This window comes from Schistocerca piceifrons, chromosome 1 (assembly GCF_021461385.2).
Source record: "Schistocerca piceifrons isolate TAMUIC-IGC-003096 chromosome 1, iqSchPice1.1, whole genome shotgun sequence".
In the NCBI taxonomy this organism is placed as follows: Eukaryota; Metazoa; Arthropoda; class Insecta; order Orthoptera; family Acrididae; genus Schistocerca; species Schistocerca piceifrons.
In genome coordinates this window covers 165,494,285-165,512,387 of record NC_060138.1, presented here as the reverse complement: position 1 = coordinate 165,512,387, position 18,103 = coordinate 165,494,285, and the positions used below count along the sequence as shown (strand labels likewise).

At 37.1% G+C, this 18,103-nt stretch overlaps 1 protein-coding gene across 1 annotated transcript in view; it reads right to left on the bottom strand.

Moving 5' to 3' along the window:
- Positions 1-18,103, bottom strand: part of LOC124795878 — a 363,347-nt gene that overhangs the window by 273,695 nt on the left and 71,549 nt on the right. The window contains 4 exon segments of the mRNA XM_047259992.1: positions 9,603-9,728; positions 12,107-12,421; positions 12,500-12,638; positions 12,775-12,897. Of these exon segments, the coding sequence (XP_047115948.1) occupies positions 9,603-9,728; positions 12,107-12,421; positions 12,500-12,638; positions 12,775-12,897 (703 nt within the window).

Below are 18,103 nucleotides of genomic sequence, written 5' to 3'. Positions count from 1 at the left end.
TGGAAATAAAAGAAAGGTTCAGGAGTGGAACTGAAATTCAAGGTGAAAGGATATCAATGATATGATTTGCTGATGATATTGCTGAGTGGAAGTGAAGAAGAATTACGTGATCTGCTGGATGGAATGAACAGTCTAATGAGTACATAATAGGGACTGATAGTAAATCAAACAAAGACAAAAATAATAAGAAATAGCAGAAATGAGAATAGCGAGAAACTTGACATCAGGACTCATGGTCACGAAGTAGATAGATGAATTTAAGGAATTCTGCTACCTAGGCAGCGAAATAACCAATGAAGGTCAGAGCAAGGAGGACATCAAAAGCAGACTAGCACTGGGAAAAAGGGCATTCCTGCCCAAGAGAAGTCTACTAGTATCAAACACAGGCCTTAATTTGAGGGAGAAATTGCTGAGAATGTATGTTTGGAGCATAGCATTGTATGGTAGTGAAACATGGACTGTGGGAAAACCAAAACAGAGGAAAATCTTAGCATTTGAGATGTGGTGCTAAAGACAACTGTCGAAAATTAGGTGGACTGATAAGGTACGGAATGAGCAGGTTCTGCCCAGAATGTAGTGGAAATCACTGACAATGAGAAGGGGTAGGATGAAAGGACATCTGTTAAAGACATCAGGGAATGACTTCCAAGGTACTAGAGGGAGCTGTAGAGGGCAAAAACTATAGAGGAGGATAAACATTGGAATACATTTAGTAAATAATCGAGGATGTAGATTGCAAGTGCTACTCTGAGATGAAGAGGTTGGCACAAGAAAGAAATTCATGGTGCATCAAACCAGTCAGAAAACAGATTTTAAAAAAATGTTGTTCCCAGAATTTCAGCACAGGATAGAAACAGTGGCTTATAGAAAATTTTTACAGTTGGTACCTTACTTTGCTTGGACTAGTGCTGAACTATAAAATGATTATAGAGTTCAGTTTCCATTTCACATGCCCTTATTCTGAGCCCTTGTCTATGTAATATAAATACATTGTGAGCTCATAACTATTTTGCTGGAAGGTCATAACTCAGCTTATGATAGATATAAACATGCTTACAGTTTTCAGCATGTTTAAGAACCCTAGGGAACACCATACCGGGCTATTCAAAAAGAAGGAACAGATTTCAAACATACATTGCTTCCAAATTGCAAAAGATAAAAACACAATTCCAGCATTCCTGAAAGAGAGAAGTTCAAATTTTTATGCATTCAATATGAGCACCAATTGTTACATGACAAATATGAAAATGGTGGCTCATTTACTGCCACACATGAAACGGCTGGTCTCTCGATACTGAATTCACAGCTTCAACAGTAAGAAATTCTCGAAGCATTTGTGATGTTACCTGAATGACACCATTCCAGGACACCAGATTGGAGGAGAAGCTACAATGCAACAACTGCTAGGTCAATGATGCTGTCAGCAGAGTAAATCAACATATCGTGGTAACAAAGTCTGTAAATAATGTTGTATACTGACATTGTTATTTCGCTTACTTTTCTGTAAAAGTAACTGTGTGATCATTTATTGCCATTATCATAAAACAGATGCAAGTTCGTAATTTTTAATTTCTTCATTTTGAATAACTATTGCTTCCCTTATTATGCGGAAACCATACTTGTTTTAGGGTATGGCTAAAAGGAGACTCCCAGTGTGTCAGAGTTAAAGACTCGGAACTAAACAGACACAATTTTTGTGTAAAGAAAGTAATAGCAATGTGGACATTCACAATGATAATACATCTGTTTTATTTAATGACCACTATATTAATATGTGAGCATTCAAAATCAAAGTACTGATTTTTAAAATTAATTATACAAATAGTCCAATGAAAATTATATAAATCTAAAGGAACTTTACCGCAGATGTCCACAAAGAAAAACTCGTGTTTATACAGGGCCATTGATCGTGGTAATAGGAAGTACACACTGACACATGAAGGAAGTTTTTCTTAAGTCTCTTACATTGCTACAAATTTCTACCACACTTAATGACCAGGTGCTGTGGAAGAAATGATGCACGAAAGTAACAAAATTTTGTGAAGTTGCATTCTAGGGATGTTCATGTTTAAATGTTGCAGGTAGTGAATTTGCAGTAACACACGCATACTGGACAGCTACAATGTCGCAACTGCAACGTCGTTGTTGTTGTTGTTGTTGTTGTTGTTGTTGTTGCCAACAGTGGAAAATGCATCATACAGTATACTGTATTTACTCGAATTGAAGCCGCCGCAGTTTTTTTCCAGTTTTTGTAATCCAAAAAACTGCCTGCGGCTTAGAATCAAGTGCAAAGTAAGCAGAAGTTCTGAAAAATGTTGGTAGGTGCCGCCACAACTAACTTTTGGCATCTATTATATTTAGCGCTACACAGGCATACTTTGCAGGCACGAAGATAAAAACTGGCTCCAAAACCTCTGTGTCAGTAAAAAAAAAAAAAAAAAGGGGGGTAGAAGGCGAGCTTTTTTCTCCGCCCCGAGTTTCGACCACTGCATTTTCATATATTATCCAACAAAGTAAATAGAAATTCCGTATTGTTCATCTTCAAATGTAGCAGCCTTTCAAATATTCATTGAAACAAAAATAAATTTCTTTACACAAAACTACGAACAATGCACTAGACTTGAGGATTGTTGCACGAATTGATATGATGGGGCTCATTAAGATTTCACATAGCGGCACCTATTGCTTTGTGGAATTTTGTGAAGTGCTTGTTGGTGTTAGTGAACCATAATGAAGTGCTTTCATTATAGTGCTAAATTCAAGAGCAGAGTTATTTCTTGTGCGGAACAAAGTTCTAATCGTGCTGTAGGTCTGCGATACAGGATTGAGATGAGAACAACGCCAGGCGATGGCGAATGCAGAGAGACAAATTATTTGAATGTTCAAGTACCAGGAAGCATTTAGGGTGCCAAAGTGTGGCCGATATCATGCACTAGGAGTGATTTTAAATGAATTTCTTAAGGAACAGAGTCAGAAATTCCTGCCTGTGAATGCTGAAATTTTAAAAATTAAGGCACACGAAATTGCTAGAGAGCAAAAAATCGAAAATTTTACAGCTAGTCGCAGCTGGATTGATCTGTTTATCAAGCGCTGGGGTTTTTCACTTCAGAGGCGAACTTCCATTGTACAGAAGCTGCCTAAAAATTATGAAAAAAAACTTGTGGAATTTCAGCACTTCATAATCAGGCGGCGCACAGAAAAGCAATACCTTCTTTGTCAGATAGGAAATGCTGACCAAACTCCCGTATATTTTGACATTTCTTCAAATTATACGGTTGAAACCAAAGGAAAGAAAGACATAAGTGTTCTTACATCAGAGGGTGAAAAACAGCGGATGTCCGTCATGCTTGCTTGCACAGCAGATGGACATAAATTACCCCCATTCATAGTTTTCAGGCAAAAGACTTTAGCGAAATCTGAAGTGTTTCCAAAAACCGTAATTGTACGAGCAAACGAAACTGGGTGGTTTTCGGAGGACATGGTGCTGGTATGGATTAGGCGTGTGTGGAATCATCGTCCTGGCACAATGCTTGGTTTACGCAGTCTGTTGGTAGTAGATGCGTACGCATGCCATACAACATCTGCAGTAAAACAAAAATTAGAGGAAAGCAAAACGCACTTGGCAGTAATTCCAGGCGGGATGACGTCAATTCTGCAACCACTTGACATCTGTTTGAATAAACCATTTAAGGACAAGCTTGAATGCATGCACACAGACTGGCTCTCGAAAAGCGACAGACAACTGACACCAACAGGACGTGTAAAAGGCGCAAGTTTGTCGCAAGTGTGCCAATGGATTTATGATGCATGGAAGTGTGTTCCAAATCAGACTGTGCAAACAAGCATTTAAAAAATGTCCGATATCCAAAGCACTAGATGGTACGGAGGACCATGCTCTGTATGAAGAAATGAACAACAAAGAATCGAGTGATAGTGATTCAGAATCATGACTGATATTTTAAACATTTCGTATAAGATGTATTACTAACTTAATAAAATTTTGTTTTAAATTTGAACGTTTAATTTCTAAGTTATTTTCATTCTTATTTTATAAGTGTTGCTACTCTGCATTGCACAGGATAGAAAGGCGCGGAGAGCTGCATCAAACCAGTCTACGGACTGAAGGCAACACCACCACACTCTACATTTGAAGTTACCAATAAAAATCTACTACAAAAATCCGACTGGCCAACTCTACATTCTGAATTTTTTCCTACCTGTGACAAGAGATGGTTGCTAATAGGAACTTTTATGAATCATGAATCACATGCAGTATTCTCTTCACCATAAGAATAATATGAATGTAAACATTATGCCCTGTATTTTTTCATGTTTTCTGCTATCTCATTTAAATCCTCTCTGTCTAATAAACTATGAAACTAGAGTGAGACAACAGCAAATGCAGAAGAGTATACATATATTGTCATGTTTATATTCGTATTATTCTTATGCTGAGTAGTGATACAGTCAGAAACGAAGCACGGCAACTGACTTTATTTTTAAATCTAAGATGACTAATTTCTGTGCAGAATGTAATGTACTAAAGAGGCGTCTGCAAAGATTTTCAAACGGAGAAAAATTTTTGCTAAACTCTCGTTCAGAACATCATCTATCATACGCACTATTATTTGGTTTTTGTTGATCATTATCAAAGAAAGCAGCAGTGTAACAACAAATAGCAGTCTCTTGCCATTGTTTCACTAATGAGACAATTCCTCTCCTTTTTTATTGTAAGCGGTGGCGGTAGCGCACACAAAAGCAAGCCATGCTACGAGTGGCGACAGGTCATAAACACTCATCAGAATGCGACAAACAATGCATGACACAGCACAATAATGCATTTTCAGCCTAGAGTGACATAAACACATATAACAAAGAGAACGGCACTTATCAGATCAAAGCAAAATAAGCAACTGATTCAAACCAGACGAAGTACGTGAAAAAGGAAGGGTACCTGAATAAATACAGATGAAGTGCCTGACGTATAGCAATGGCTACCTGGTAAAGCTTAACTGCTAAGCTTACGACTCGAACCAAACTATTGTTTGACCTAAATTGTGTCTTATGTTACAATGGAGCAACTTTGTTTCGATTTGGAGGTGCGGTCTAAAACTTTTCTCTACCCTTGAATTTAGAGTCTCAAATTTCAGGTGCGGTGTAGATTCTGGATTTTTTTTTTCTCTCCTAGATTTTGAGTCTCATTTTTCAGGTGTGGCTTAGATTTGAGTGCAGCTTAGATTCGAGTAAATACGGTAACCCACTTTTCTGTTCCCGGAATTGACGTTTTCCTGCTGTTAACGACCTTTTTTATCGATCCCGTCAAATTTCCTATGCCCACAATGTTAATTTGCACCTGGTTTTGCGTCACCATATTTATAATTTTCCTGTGATTTACACTTTACGAAAAAATGTTTGTGGAGAAAAAATAACACTGGCATGAAGTTGGCCATCCAGAAGTATATTATGTGGTTAAGTTTCTTGATACCAGGGCACTCTACTCAGCAGATTTGAACCAGTAAATGTGTAAAAGTTGGAACAATTTGTGCCGTATCTTCCACCACTGCCAAGCTTGACTTGGCGTGGTGGTCGATGGGAGTAACTAGGTTCGTTCAAATGAAGATATCATGACAAATCACAACCATTTCCAAACTGTCTCTACTGCAAAAACGTAGTTTCGTGATTGTTGTGATCATCATGACACCTTTGTCAAACCATATTTAGCATGTTTCGGCATATGGGCACTTGAAGCGCTTTCACTTTGCGTTGCTCAAATGTTTTTAGTTTAAACACAACACTGGTTACACATTTTATTCATGCTGAGCAAAACGTGTTTTGAGAATTTATTCTCATTGTCAAGTGCAGTATTTAGGCATGTATTTTTTGTGATGTACACAAACAAACAATGTGAGTAATAGTTTGCATGCACGCGGGTGTGTGTGGTTTTCTACATAACTGATGAGGCACAGTACCTGATAACCTTAAAAAGGTGACTACAGTGCATGAGACACAGAATAACACATATTCAAACACCATACAAAATACTTATTTACATATTTGCACTTGACAACAAGAAAAAATTTTTGAAACGCATCGTGAAACATGAATGGAGGAAATAGTAAAGCTTGTATTAGGTCGTTTACAAGTGAAAGCATACTGCATGTGATTTGCTAAGTGTTTACTGGTTTCTGCATAAGTAAGACACCTCAGTAACATATTTATTATGAGTGGCTCCATGAATACAGAAACGAAATGGATGGGATACCTTTTCTGCCTTACATATATCCATGTAAGTTGTTAACAATGTCCACAGCTATCTTATGTCACATGAAATACTAGGAAACGTGTATTCAAATTGTTTCATAGTTCAGCAACAATGGTGATAGTGTTAATGGTGATAGTTATCAATGTTATTATTTTGTTGTGCCATGACCTATGTTTATCGTATGTAAGAGGTTTTAGCAAAGTTTATGTGAATAAACTTATATGTGTAATAACAGTCACTGGTTTTAATAATATGACAATTTTAGCCTCCTTCATTCTAGGATCTAAACTTAGATATGACAGCAACCTAAAATGTTCAACATGTTCAATATTGAGGCATAGGTGATAAATTAATGATATCTCCAGAGCCAAACGTTTCATTGTCCCTTAGTTATAAGGTTCCATTATGGCACATCACCTGTCCAAGGAAAATCCAATAAACTGTAAACAACTGTAGCCCTAACACTTCACTCCAGCAGAAGAGGGAAGGTGTACGTAGAGTCTAAAGGGAATTTTCTGAATGGGAAGACTTTCCTTCCAACATGATAAGAGTTGTTACTTGCCTGGGAAATTGCTCCCACAGCTCAGCGCAAGCCCCTCTCACTAGACTAATCACGGTAACAATGCCAATAGATGAACACTTAGTGATCATCACCTGAGGTTCTTGACCAAACATGGGAGCAAAGTGCCAATTCCAAAACAGAAGCTCTCTCTGCTACTGGTAACAGGCTTCCTCTTATGCTCTCCCTATCTACCACTTAATTCAGCCACAATGACCCTTCAGACAGTGGTGTCTTCTCTGGGTGCACTCCATGTATTCCAAACCATGAAATAAATCAACCAATTTGTTTACAAAGTTTCTCTGCTCTTCCTTAGAAATTACCTATTCCGGATGTGCATTTATAAGCCCTGACCCCTTCTCTCTTGCACAGTTTCACTGTTTTACATTAACAAACAAGTGAAAACTACCACACATGAAAATAAGAAATTCACAAGTGTGTGCAACAGCAATATTCCAGAATGAATCCATTTACTCTTTGATCATAGATTCTTCTTTGGAGAGCTGAACCAACCAACAAGCTCACATCTGTGCATGTACGCATACTTCTTATACACAAAGTCCAATATGCAGACAATTAATGCCATAATGATAACGAGTGACACATGGTGGTTAGAACTAATCATGAATGCATGTGTGCATTACATCTGCAACATTTGTCAATATGATCATGTCAGTGCTTCAAACATCCAGTTAGGGTGGTTGCTGCTGGACAAGTTACGTGACTTTCACATGCTGTGTCTACTTCACTGGTTCCTCAGTATGCAAGCAGCCCAGTACCCTACATCAGAGCTTAAACACATTTCATGCCATCATAATCAAAATGCAAGGTCTCACTTATCCTGCATCCTAGCTGTACCGATTCATAAAACAAAAACCACTGGTAAATTCATTCACTGTTGCTGCTGACCATTTCTGGAACAAGCTGCCCTGCACTCAGCACACAATTCATTGCCCTGCTGCTTTTAAGTAGTAGTTTCAGCGCTTTCTACTGTCATCTGCTTTACATTTCCCCAAAAACTACTGTATATGGCCAACTTTCCCTCTATCAAATAGTTTCTCTACAAGACCCATCAACCCTTTTTCCCTCTACGCTCATTTATGCTAGCATTCATAGTAAAAAAAAAACCACTCATTTACCATAATGTCTATAATTTCTACTTACTGTTGTACTTATGTATGAAAATAAACTGTCCGTTTGCATTTTTTATCTGTGTTATCATAAGTTACATTTTATAAACGTAATATAACATGTTTACTATAATATGTGCAATGTAAAATATGTACAATGCATGGTTAGAGGTCAGAGATGGTCTGATGGCTCTAAACTTGCAAAGTTTCACACATGTGCTATGACAATTAATTATTGTTTGTTACTCATCACACATATCATATTTTTAGCGGTGTCACTATTTTACTGGTTATGCAGCAAAGAACACTACTGCTGAGTCTTATTTCGACATTGGCTTACTAACAATTTGAGCATGAAGATGACAGTTTAAACAGTCAAAATCGGTAGTGAATCAAATAAATGTTTTCTTGTGCAGCTAATGACTGACTTTTTTATCTCTGTTATAACACAAAAGGCCTGCAAATAACACCAACAGTTCTCATATGTTACAAGAGAAATCACAGTATTTCTTAAATCACATCAAAAGTAGTAGCTTCTGGAAATAAAGAGAATGTCCCATGCAACACAGAAGTCTTTCATACATAATTAATGATACTGAAACAAGTGTTTTCAGAGTGATATTACTGTAAGCAAAGGTACACGTATTTTATTGTGAGGGGTAGAATACAATGAACAATCTCTTTTAGTAATAATCACAGTGAAGGAAAGCATCAGCCATGGGGTATAACAAAGTACTGTTTCAACTTCTATCATTCCATAATACAATGGAAAAGGTAGGGATATCTCTCTCTCTCTCTCTCTCTCTCTCTCTCTCTCTCTCTCTCTCTCTCTCTCTCTCTCTCACACACACACACACACACACACAGACAGACAGAGAGAGAGAGATTAAAGGATAATAAACAGTATTTTTAGTATGAACCAATGGTCAGAAATGAGTATTGCACCAATATCTTGAATGAGCAACAATTTAAAAAGATTGTTTCTGGCTTCAATCCTTTGAGAAACCAAGACTATTCAAGCCACAAAGTGCTGGACAATGAATCTGACAACCGTTTAATTGCACAGCAGATTTTGAGGAGACTGTGTTGGATTGTGTAGGAGATCATTTTTTAATAACTTGCCCATGAAATTTACATTTTGAATAATACAGTGTGGATAGTACTGGTGGAGCAGCAATTACACTGCTACAATGAACAGCTAGTGCCAGCGATGGGGTCAAATTATTCTGAATAAGGAGTTCAGTTCTGTCAATGGATTATATGTTGTAATGCATACATTGAGAGTGCCAGTCATAATTCTGAATTGGTGCTATGAGCTTAAATTGTTTCTTTAAAGTTTAAGTTGTTTATGTAGAAAAAATCTAAATATTCATTTCTGATAATTACTACTTTTTGTATAATTTTGGACCTAAAGATCGGCACACTGTGCATTAACATTTCTCCAAATATAGAAATATTACTGTGTTACATTCATGAATTAAGTGAATGATGTGGAAATTCAGAGTGGTCTCTTAACAGTAGTCCTAAGCAATTTAAGGAAGTCATAATAAATCTAAATCTGGAAGACAGAACGGGAATTTGAAATACCGTGTCTTACCACTGGGCTACCTCACTTTGACACCTTTATAAAACAAAAAGTTAAATACTATACCTTGCTTCTCTTTTCTTCGTATACAGAATAGAGCTGTTCACATTCATGGACTAATGAAGACAACTGCTGCTTCAAGTCACCTAGTTGGCTGTTATTGTTCTCAATATCTTCCAGTTTAACCTCTATCTGTAATTAAGAATGAGAGAAAAAAATTACATTTTCTTGTCATACACAAAGAGTCGCAATTACAGCCAACATTTTACTAAAGTAGGGCATTGAAAAAATGTATTCTACAAGGGACAAAATTAAAGTCAAATCCCAGCATTTGTCCACTATACAGCACCAGAGGAACCACTGAAAATTAAATCTAATTGATATGTAACAATTATCATGTTCCTGACAAGTGCTTAATGTGTCTTTCCAGCAACAGATACACTGTTCCTGTGAAACACAACAAGCTCTTTATTTGCATGAAGTGTTGAGTGCTACTGACAAGGGATTTCAGATCGATTCCATATTTCTGGATTTCCGGAAGGCTTTTGACACTGTATCACCCAAGCGGCTTGTAGTGAAATTGTGTGGTTCCCAAGCGGCATGTAGTGAAATTGCGTGCTTATGGAATATCGTTTCAGTTATGTGACTGGATTTGTGATTTCCTTTATCTATGGAAAGTCATAGAGTAAAACAGAAGTGATTTCTGGGGTCTCCCAAGGTAGCGTTATAGGCCCTTTGCTGTTCCTTATCTATATAAACGGTTTGGGAGACAATCTGAGCAGCCATCTTAGGTTGTTTGCAGATGACACTGTCATTTATCGACTAATAAAGTCATCAGAAGATCAAAACAAATTGCAAAACAATTTAGAAAACATATCTGAAAGGTACAAAAATTGGCAGTTGACCCTAAATAATGAAAAGTGTGAGGTCATCCACACGAGTGCTAAAAGGAATTCATTAAACTTCAGTTACACGATAAATCTGTCTAATCTAAAGGCCATGAATTCAACTAAATACCTAGGAATTACAATTACAAACAACTTAAATTGGAAGGAACACAGAGAAAATGTTGTGGGGAAGGCTAACCAAAGACTGTGTTTTATTGGCAGGACACTTAGAAAATGTAACAGATCTAAGGAGGCTGCCTATACTACAGTAGTCCGTCTTCTTTTAGAATACTGCTGCGCAGTGTGGGATCCTTAGCAGAGAGGACTGATGGAGTACATCGAAAAAGTTCAAAGAAGGGCAGCATGTTTTGTATTATCGCGAAATATGGGAGAGAGTGTCACTGAAATGATAAAGGATTTGGGCAGGACATAATTAAAAGAAAGGCATTTTTCTTTGTGACAGAATCTTCTCACGAAATTCCAATTACCAACTTTCTCCTCCAAATGCAAAAATATTTTGTTGACACCGACCTACATAGGGAGAAATGATCACCACGATAAAATAAGGGAAATTGGAGCTCGTACAGAAAGATATAGGTGTTTGTTCTTTCCGCAGTGATAATGAATAGGGTGCTGTCAGGAGGTTTCTGTCATCTGTTTTGCATGTAACCTGTATACGGATGGATGTCATGCGTCTCCAAGTTGGGACAGAAATTGCAGTATACCGAGAGTTGTGGTATCTGCATGTCCTTTGTATAGCTATTGTGAGTCAATGTCGCGTTTTAAATTAGCGTGAGGTGCCACTGAGTAAAAGCATGCACTGTAAAATGAGGAGTGACATCACAGCAGAACAGAAGAAATCATTAACATTAGACTAAAGTCAGTTTCAAATGCCAGAACTCAAAATATTCCTAAGAAATTTTTCTGCATTATGTAGCCATGTAATGCAAGAAGTTGTATATTGTGATATATTATATTGTGTAACTGAGTGAAAAAGTAATGCAAATATTGTTAATTTTAAAATTTTCCCGGCGAATTGACTGTTCAAACAAATATTGATTTGCAGAAAGCTGAAATTTGGTAAAGTTTTTCAGATTTCAGCACAAGCATAACTGCAGCAGTAACAATGACCATGGAACTGTACCAATAAGTTCCAAAGCAAATTTAATTACAGATGCAGCAGTTTAGACCGTCAAGAAAACAACAAGTTTGAGTCTGAACACACATATATAGTTACAGGGGAAAACTGCATGCCACAAATAAACCTGTGATTTCAAAAATGAAGAAATTGCCACTTCTGAATACATATTTATTGGATTTTGAGCACTAATTTTTTTTTAATGGTATGATAATATTATTTAGACAATACTGTTATTCTATGTGACATAAGATAATTCAAATATTCCAAATGACTGTTGTTCAGTTAACAGAGCACTATATTTTGAAAAAGGTTTTGCTGGAAAAAACGTATTACCTATAACAGATATGAAGTTTTACTAGTACAGATCAGAAACTTTTAAATTCGACTTTTTCATCATTTTGGTCCCTATGAGACTATAACTCCCACAAATGGGTTTAATTTGAAAGGCTAATTTAATAAATGAACCAGCATACACAAGTTTCCAAGCTGCAGCTAGATATAAAAATATTGCAGAGTAGGATAGCATGACATTCATCACTTGCCTCTTTCTGGAGATCCTGTAGCCTATCACGTAACTGCTTAAGTGTAATTTGTTTGTTGGTGAAAGCTATTTTTACTTGTTCCTGATTAGCAGAATCGGCAGCTGCATTTAACTTGTTGCGAGCTTCTAGCCTTGCCTTTTCTTGACTCAATGTAAGAAGCCTTTGATTCTGTTCCTTCAGTCGGGTCTTTAAGGCACTCATTTCAGCAAGCTGCGAATCACGAGTACTACGCATCCCGTCAATTGTTGACTTTACGCCAGACACTCCAATCCTTGTCTCACTGATTTTCTGAGACAATTCTTTCACTTTTTCATTCTGTAAAAGCGAGTGCAATTAAAATACATCCTGTTAACATTTATAATACAGTTTACACATCAAATATATTCAGCATACCAATTGTGATAACTCAATGCTGAGATTCTGATTCTTGGCTTTTAATTGCAAAACTTTTTCTTGTTCTTTCTGCCTGCGCTGTTGTAATTCTTGACACCGCTGTTTCTCCCACTCCAGCTGCCTTTGCCGCTCCATTTCCCTGAAATGAATTTTACAATATGAGCAACCCCTAATTTCTCTTGCTTTACTTAGTTTGTGGTTACAGACTTGTTTGTCCAACAACAAAACGCATTCAATCAGTTTAAAATAAATTTATGTATCAAATTCTAATATACCTTCTTGCAGCTTCACGTTGTTCTTGTGCTCTTCGCCTTTGCTCTTCTTTTTCCTGTTCTGCTTCTCTTTGCCTTTGTAACTGCTTTTCAAATTCAAGCTGCCTTCGCCGCTCCTGTTCTTGCCTAAACACACACACAAAATAGCCAAATTAGTTCTGGTATCATTTTAACATAGTCGTCAGGAACATGTACAAAACTGATGCCCATGAATCATGCAGAAACAATGACAACACAAGGCATTTAATGATATAATTATTGTATGTCCTCCAACAAAATGATGGGATAGGTAAGTTACATAAAAACTGGAACGACTATCCAAAACACAAAGGATTCCATCCGATCACTCAGTACTAGGCTTTTGGGCTTTTCATTTTGTCCACTACTTTTATATCTTTACATGCTAATGTGGTTGCTTTTCCAATAATTTTAGTGGTTGAGGAGGCTGTTTGTTACAGTGTTAAAGGTTTTTGTTAACTATTGTTAGTTTCATCTTCCAAGCTAGGAGAAACATTATTTTCAATACAGACTCCATCATTTATAGGGTAAGTCAAGTGGAATGACATTATTCTCACTTCTAACGAGCAAGATTCTCCCTATTGTAATAGCTGGGGCAATTTCATCCTTGAAAATTGAGAATAAGGTCTTTGTAATGTCAACTATTTTACCCTCTACATAAATAGAGCATTTTCTTCTCAGTATTGGCAGCAATGATCAGTTGACTAGCATCACTGTATGAACTTTCATCTTACCTATAATACATTTATCAATCTTTGAACTCTACAATAGAGTGCTCAGCTGTAACATTGCAAGCTCTCCTGGTGATAGACATAAGGCCACATCATTAGATGGATAAACGCAGGCTCTACATGTTGACATAACATGGAAAATTAAAAAAGTTAATGGCATGGTTTTTTCACTCTGTAGAATCATCATTTTAATTTGTTATCTGCATTTATTGTATACATTCATCAAGTTTATTTTATCCTGAGATCAAATCTTTCCAACAAATTGTGACTGCTCTTATCAGGGTGTCCCCACTTATGAAGCCCCTTTATAAAACTCAACACATTTCTTTCATTTTTATGCCCTCTTTTATTGAAAGTGTGTCATGTGCAAAATGGTCATTGTGGTGGTGTTACTCACGACCCCATAGAGTACCTCACCACAATCAGTAAGTCATGCTCTAAACACTCGTAGCACTGTAGTTGTATGGGTTGGCAGTACGAAGTATACTGAGGTCTGCCAGGAGCCTCAGCTGCCAACACATGGGCATCATGTACATGGATAGAGATTGCTCGACACCTCGTTAAATACCATAGCACTGAGCTACGAGATACAGTTCTCTTCAGTGCACCGAGTCGTGTGCAGTTTTCAGTTACTGTTGAGTCTACAAGCTCTGGTGTTCATCTGTCGTCTCCAAGGCGGCAGCTCCATAGGCATTGTAGACCAGCCCTGGTCTCTATGCAGGCATTACTCAGAGGCATAGTTACAGGACTTTAATATTTTAAGGACTTGTAATAAATGTGCTGGACATTTCACAAGAGGTGCAATATTTAACTGAAAATTTCTTCATATTTAATAAATATAATATTGGGAATCTTTCTTACTGAAGATGAACCATGTTGTCCTCCTGCATTCCAAACAGCCATGCAGACATTTGCTTACTTTTGAAATACTTTTTCTATTGGTACTGGTAGTGTGTGTGTCAGTGAACTTACATTTTCTGCCCTATTGTGCAACTTTTAAGGATATCTCTTTCTACAGCTGTTGCATGCACCATTTTCCATGTCTTGTTTTCATACTTCACTCTCACCTTTGTTTTCCCTTTACACGTATTTAACAGAAAAGATATGAGCACTAATTTTGACTGTTTCGTGTGAACTACTGTGGCGAGTCTCCTGTCCTGGAGGAGAACTTTGTGTGCATGCGTGCTTGAGAGAGAGAGAGAGAGAGAGAGAGAGAGAGAGAGAGAGAGAGAGAGAGAGACATGGACGGAGGGGATTGAGAAGCAGTTTTTGGATATTTGAATGCTACATTTCATGTGGGGAAATGTCTTTGTATAATCCACTGAGCATTGCAAACAGTGCTTCGTTGCACTTGCAAACAGTGTTTTGTTGCACAGCGTTGTATTTTCATTAAAGACTTTCTTTCCTTTTATCACTATTTGGATTTTGTAGGTTCTCCCCTGTTGTGCATTTTTAATAAAGATTACACTTTCTCTGAGGTTTTTAAGACCAGTCTCAATGATGTTTGGGTGGCGGTTTACTTGTACGAGATCTGCAAAAGTGGAGTGTGTACTGTTTAAGCTCTGGGGTATTCAGAATATCTAGTTTTACAATTTTTGCATGTCTGGTCTCTGTAGACAGATTGGCGTAAAGTACAGTTTAACTGATTTATTTACTTGGTCCAGAAAATCATATTTTAGTTGACTGTTTGTACGTATGATGTAGGCCAATGAGTAAACATAATAATTTATGGTTACTGTGGTCATTGTGACTACATGAGCAATGCAATCAAAGCACATAATAATACAGACTGACAGGCTACATTGCTAGAACACTATCACTTAGTCTTGCTTAATAACTACTGCTAAGTAAATTACAGTATAAAATGACATAATGCATAATTAATAATATTTGATAAAGGAAGTTTGCTTATTACGCTGTTCCATAAAGATTCCTGCTTTTGAAAACTTGTCTGTGAATGTGTTCTTAGTGTTCAGATTTTTCTGTGTGTGTTGCTTATATGGGAAGATACTCTTAGTCCTTGTTTCTTCAGAATGCTCCCCACCCTGTGGAATGCTTGTTGCTGTATGTCAGTATGTGCCCTGCTGCATCCTTTGTAAGGCATTCCTTATTCCCCATGTTTGTCATGTGCTGATGTTCTGGCTTTTTGCTGTAGATGTGTACCCATTCTCCCTGGTTATCTGGCGTATTGTGTTATATCCTGTGTCTAGTTGAGTTTATCTGGTGGAGATCTGTTAAGCCTGTGTAACATGTATCTTAAACTTGAAAGTTTGTGTGTCTGTGGTCAATTGGAATGGTTATATTTGAAGCTGTAGGTTTCCTGAATATCCTAAAATTGTTGTTTATTCTGTGTATGGCAATGCGTAAAAAATTAAGCTTCATGTCTGCTTCCCTCTCCATACTGAATTCTACATTACGGTGAACTATGTCTATGTCAGTGTGTAGTTGTTTTATCTGAGTGTCTGTTACAGCTATCAAACAAATAATGTCATTCACGCAATGTTACCAGCATACAAGCTTGTATTCTTTTGGAATTATAACTGAATAGTTTGTTTTCAGTGAAGTTCAGAAATATGTTTGCAAGTAGACCACTGATAGATAAATCCATTGATAGGTGTTCTTCCTGCAGATAGAACGCCTTGTTGAAAGTGAAGTAGTTCTGTTCTGTTACCTTTAGGAAGGCTCCAGTTTCATCAATGTGTGCATTTGTTGTGTTCCATTGTTTCTGCAGGCGTTTTTTTCATTAAAACTGATTGTTTCTCCTACTGGCACTTTTGTGTACATGTTTCTAATATCAAAAGATATTAGGTTTGCTGTTCGTGGTACATTTATGTTTTATCTTTTCTATCAGTCTGTGCAATTTATGTAGCACTGTGTGTGTGTGTGTGTGTGTGTGTGTGTGTGTGTAGCTGTAAGATGGTGCAATTTTTTTTATGCTAATTACCAGTCTCATCAGAGAGAGAGAGAGAGAGAGAGAGAGAGAGAGAGAGAGAGAGAGAGAGAGAGAGAGTGTGTATTTTTGTGAAGTATCACTGTCGATGCTTCAAAATTATTGTGTGTCATCTAGTTCGCTTTAACTTATGTGATGGTAATTTTTAGGGTTTTTAGAAGTTCCTTCATGTCTCTTTGGTACCTCATGGTAGGCTCACTGATTAATTTAATGATGATGTTCTCTTATCTGAATTATTCCACTGTGTCGATGTATTCTGTTCCACTAATAAGTACCAAGGTATTTCCTTTATCTGCCTTGGATGATTATTTTCTTGCAGTTTTCTGTTTAGTTTTACACATAAGTTTTGTTCTACTGTTTTCAGCTTGATTAGATGCTGTATCTCTTCTGCTACCAATTCCCTTGTCGAGATGGCACTGAAATTTGGGATTTCCAACTTTTCTTCTTCTTGTTTTGTTACATATTCTGATCCTGTGATCAGGTTTTTCTGCTGTTCTGTGTGACTTGTTTGTGTCTATGATGGGTCGTGGCCACTTTTCAAATAATTCTCTTTCATGCTTTGTTAATTCTGTCAGTGAATTGACAAGTCTGTCAATTTGTGTTGGGTCATCCATTCAGTCTTCTGTGGGTTTTATTACATAAATAAGCTTTTTGTTTTGTGTTTTTATCTTAATTTTCATTTGTGTTTCTATGAATGACGTGATTTCTTGGGTGGTGCCGCTGAAGTGGCCTGATGTTTTTATGAGATTAGCTAATTCAAAGTGTATTTTATGTAGCTGAGTATTGAGCTTTCTAGCAGTTCTAGCACCCAGCAACCAGAGAGAGAGAGAGAGAGAGAGAGAGAGAGAGAGAGAGCACATGATTGCTCACGTGCTTTCTACTTCAGAAGCACTTTGTTTGAAAGTTCAATATTTTAGCAGTTCTTTGGATTGTGGTGGTCTGCAGCTCAGCATCTCATCTATGTGGTGACAAACAATCTGTTCTTTCCAGAGTGTTAGTTTATTTCTTTTAATGATTTTTTGAAAGTATGTCTGCACTTTTGCTGCTGGGAATCCTTTTAATTCCAACTCCTATGGTACATGTGCCGCAGCAAATATATATAACAAATGGCTTATGGGTGTTTTCCTGATATGAAGATTGATCCTCTCCTGCATTACTGAATGGATACTGTTGTTTCTTCTAAACAAGTTCATAGTGTTAAGAAGTCTTGTCTGTCAAAATGGGAACACTTACCCTTACAGTGAAGTACAGAGGTGTACATGGACTTTATGAATTAATAGCACCTCGGGTTTAGATTCCTGGTTTTTTGATTAAAAATAGGCTTTCCATCTCAACTAACATGTCTCAAAATATTGTCCCACATGAAATCAGAAAATGGAAGTACGTAAAGTAATAAGTTTTGGTGTATAACTGGTGCCAACTGTGGGCAATATTCTAATCACAAAAGTAGCTACATTTAGTTTCTGCTGGAAACTGTTTTAAGAAACTGGCTGTATTTTATTTCAATCAAGTGGCAGTATGTTGCTTCTCCAAACATGAGCTGCTGACCTGAATCTGTGTCTACATTCATAATCCATAAGCTACCTTATGGTGTGTAAAGATGGTGAATAGGAAGAACATCTGTACGCATAAG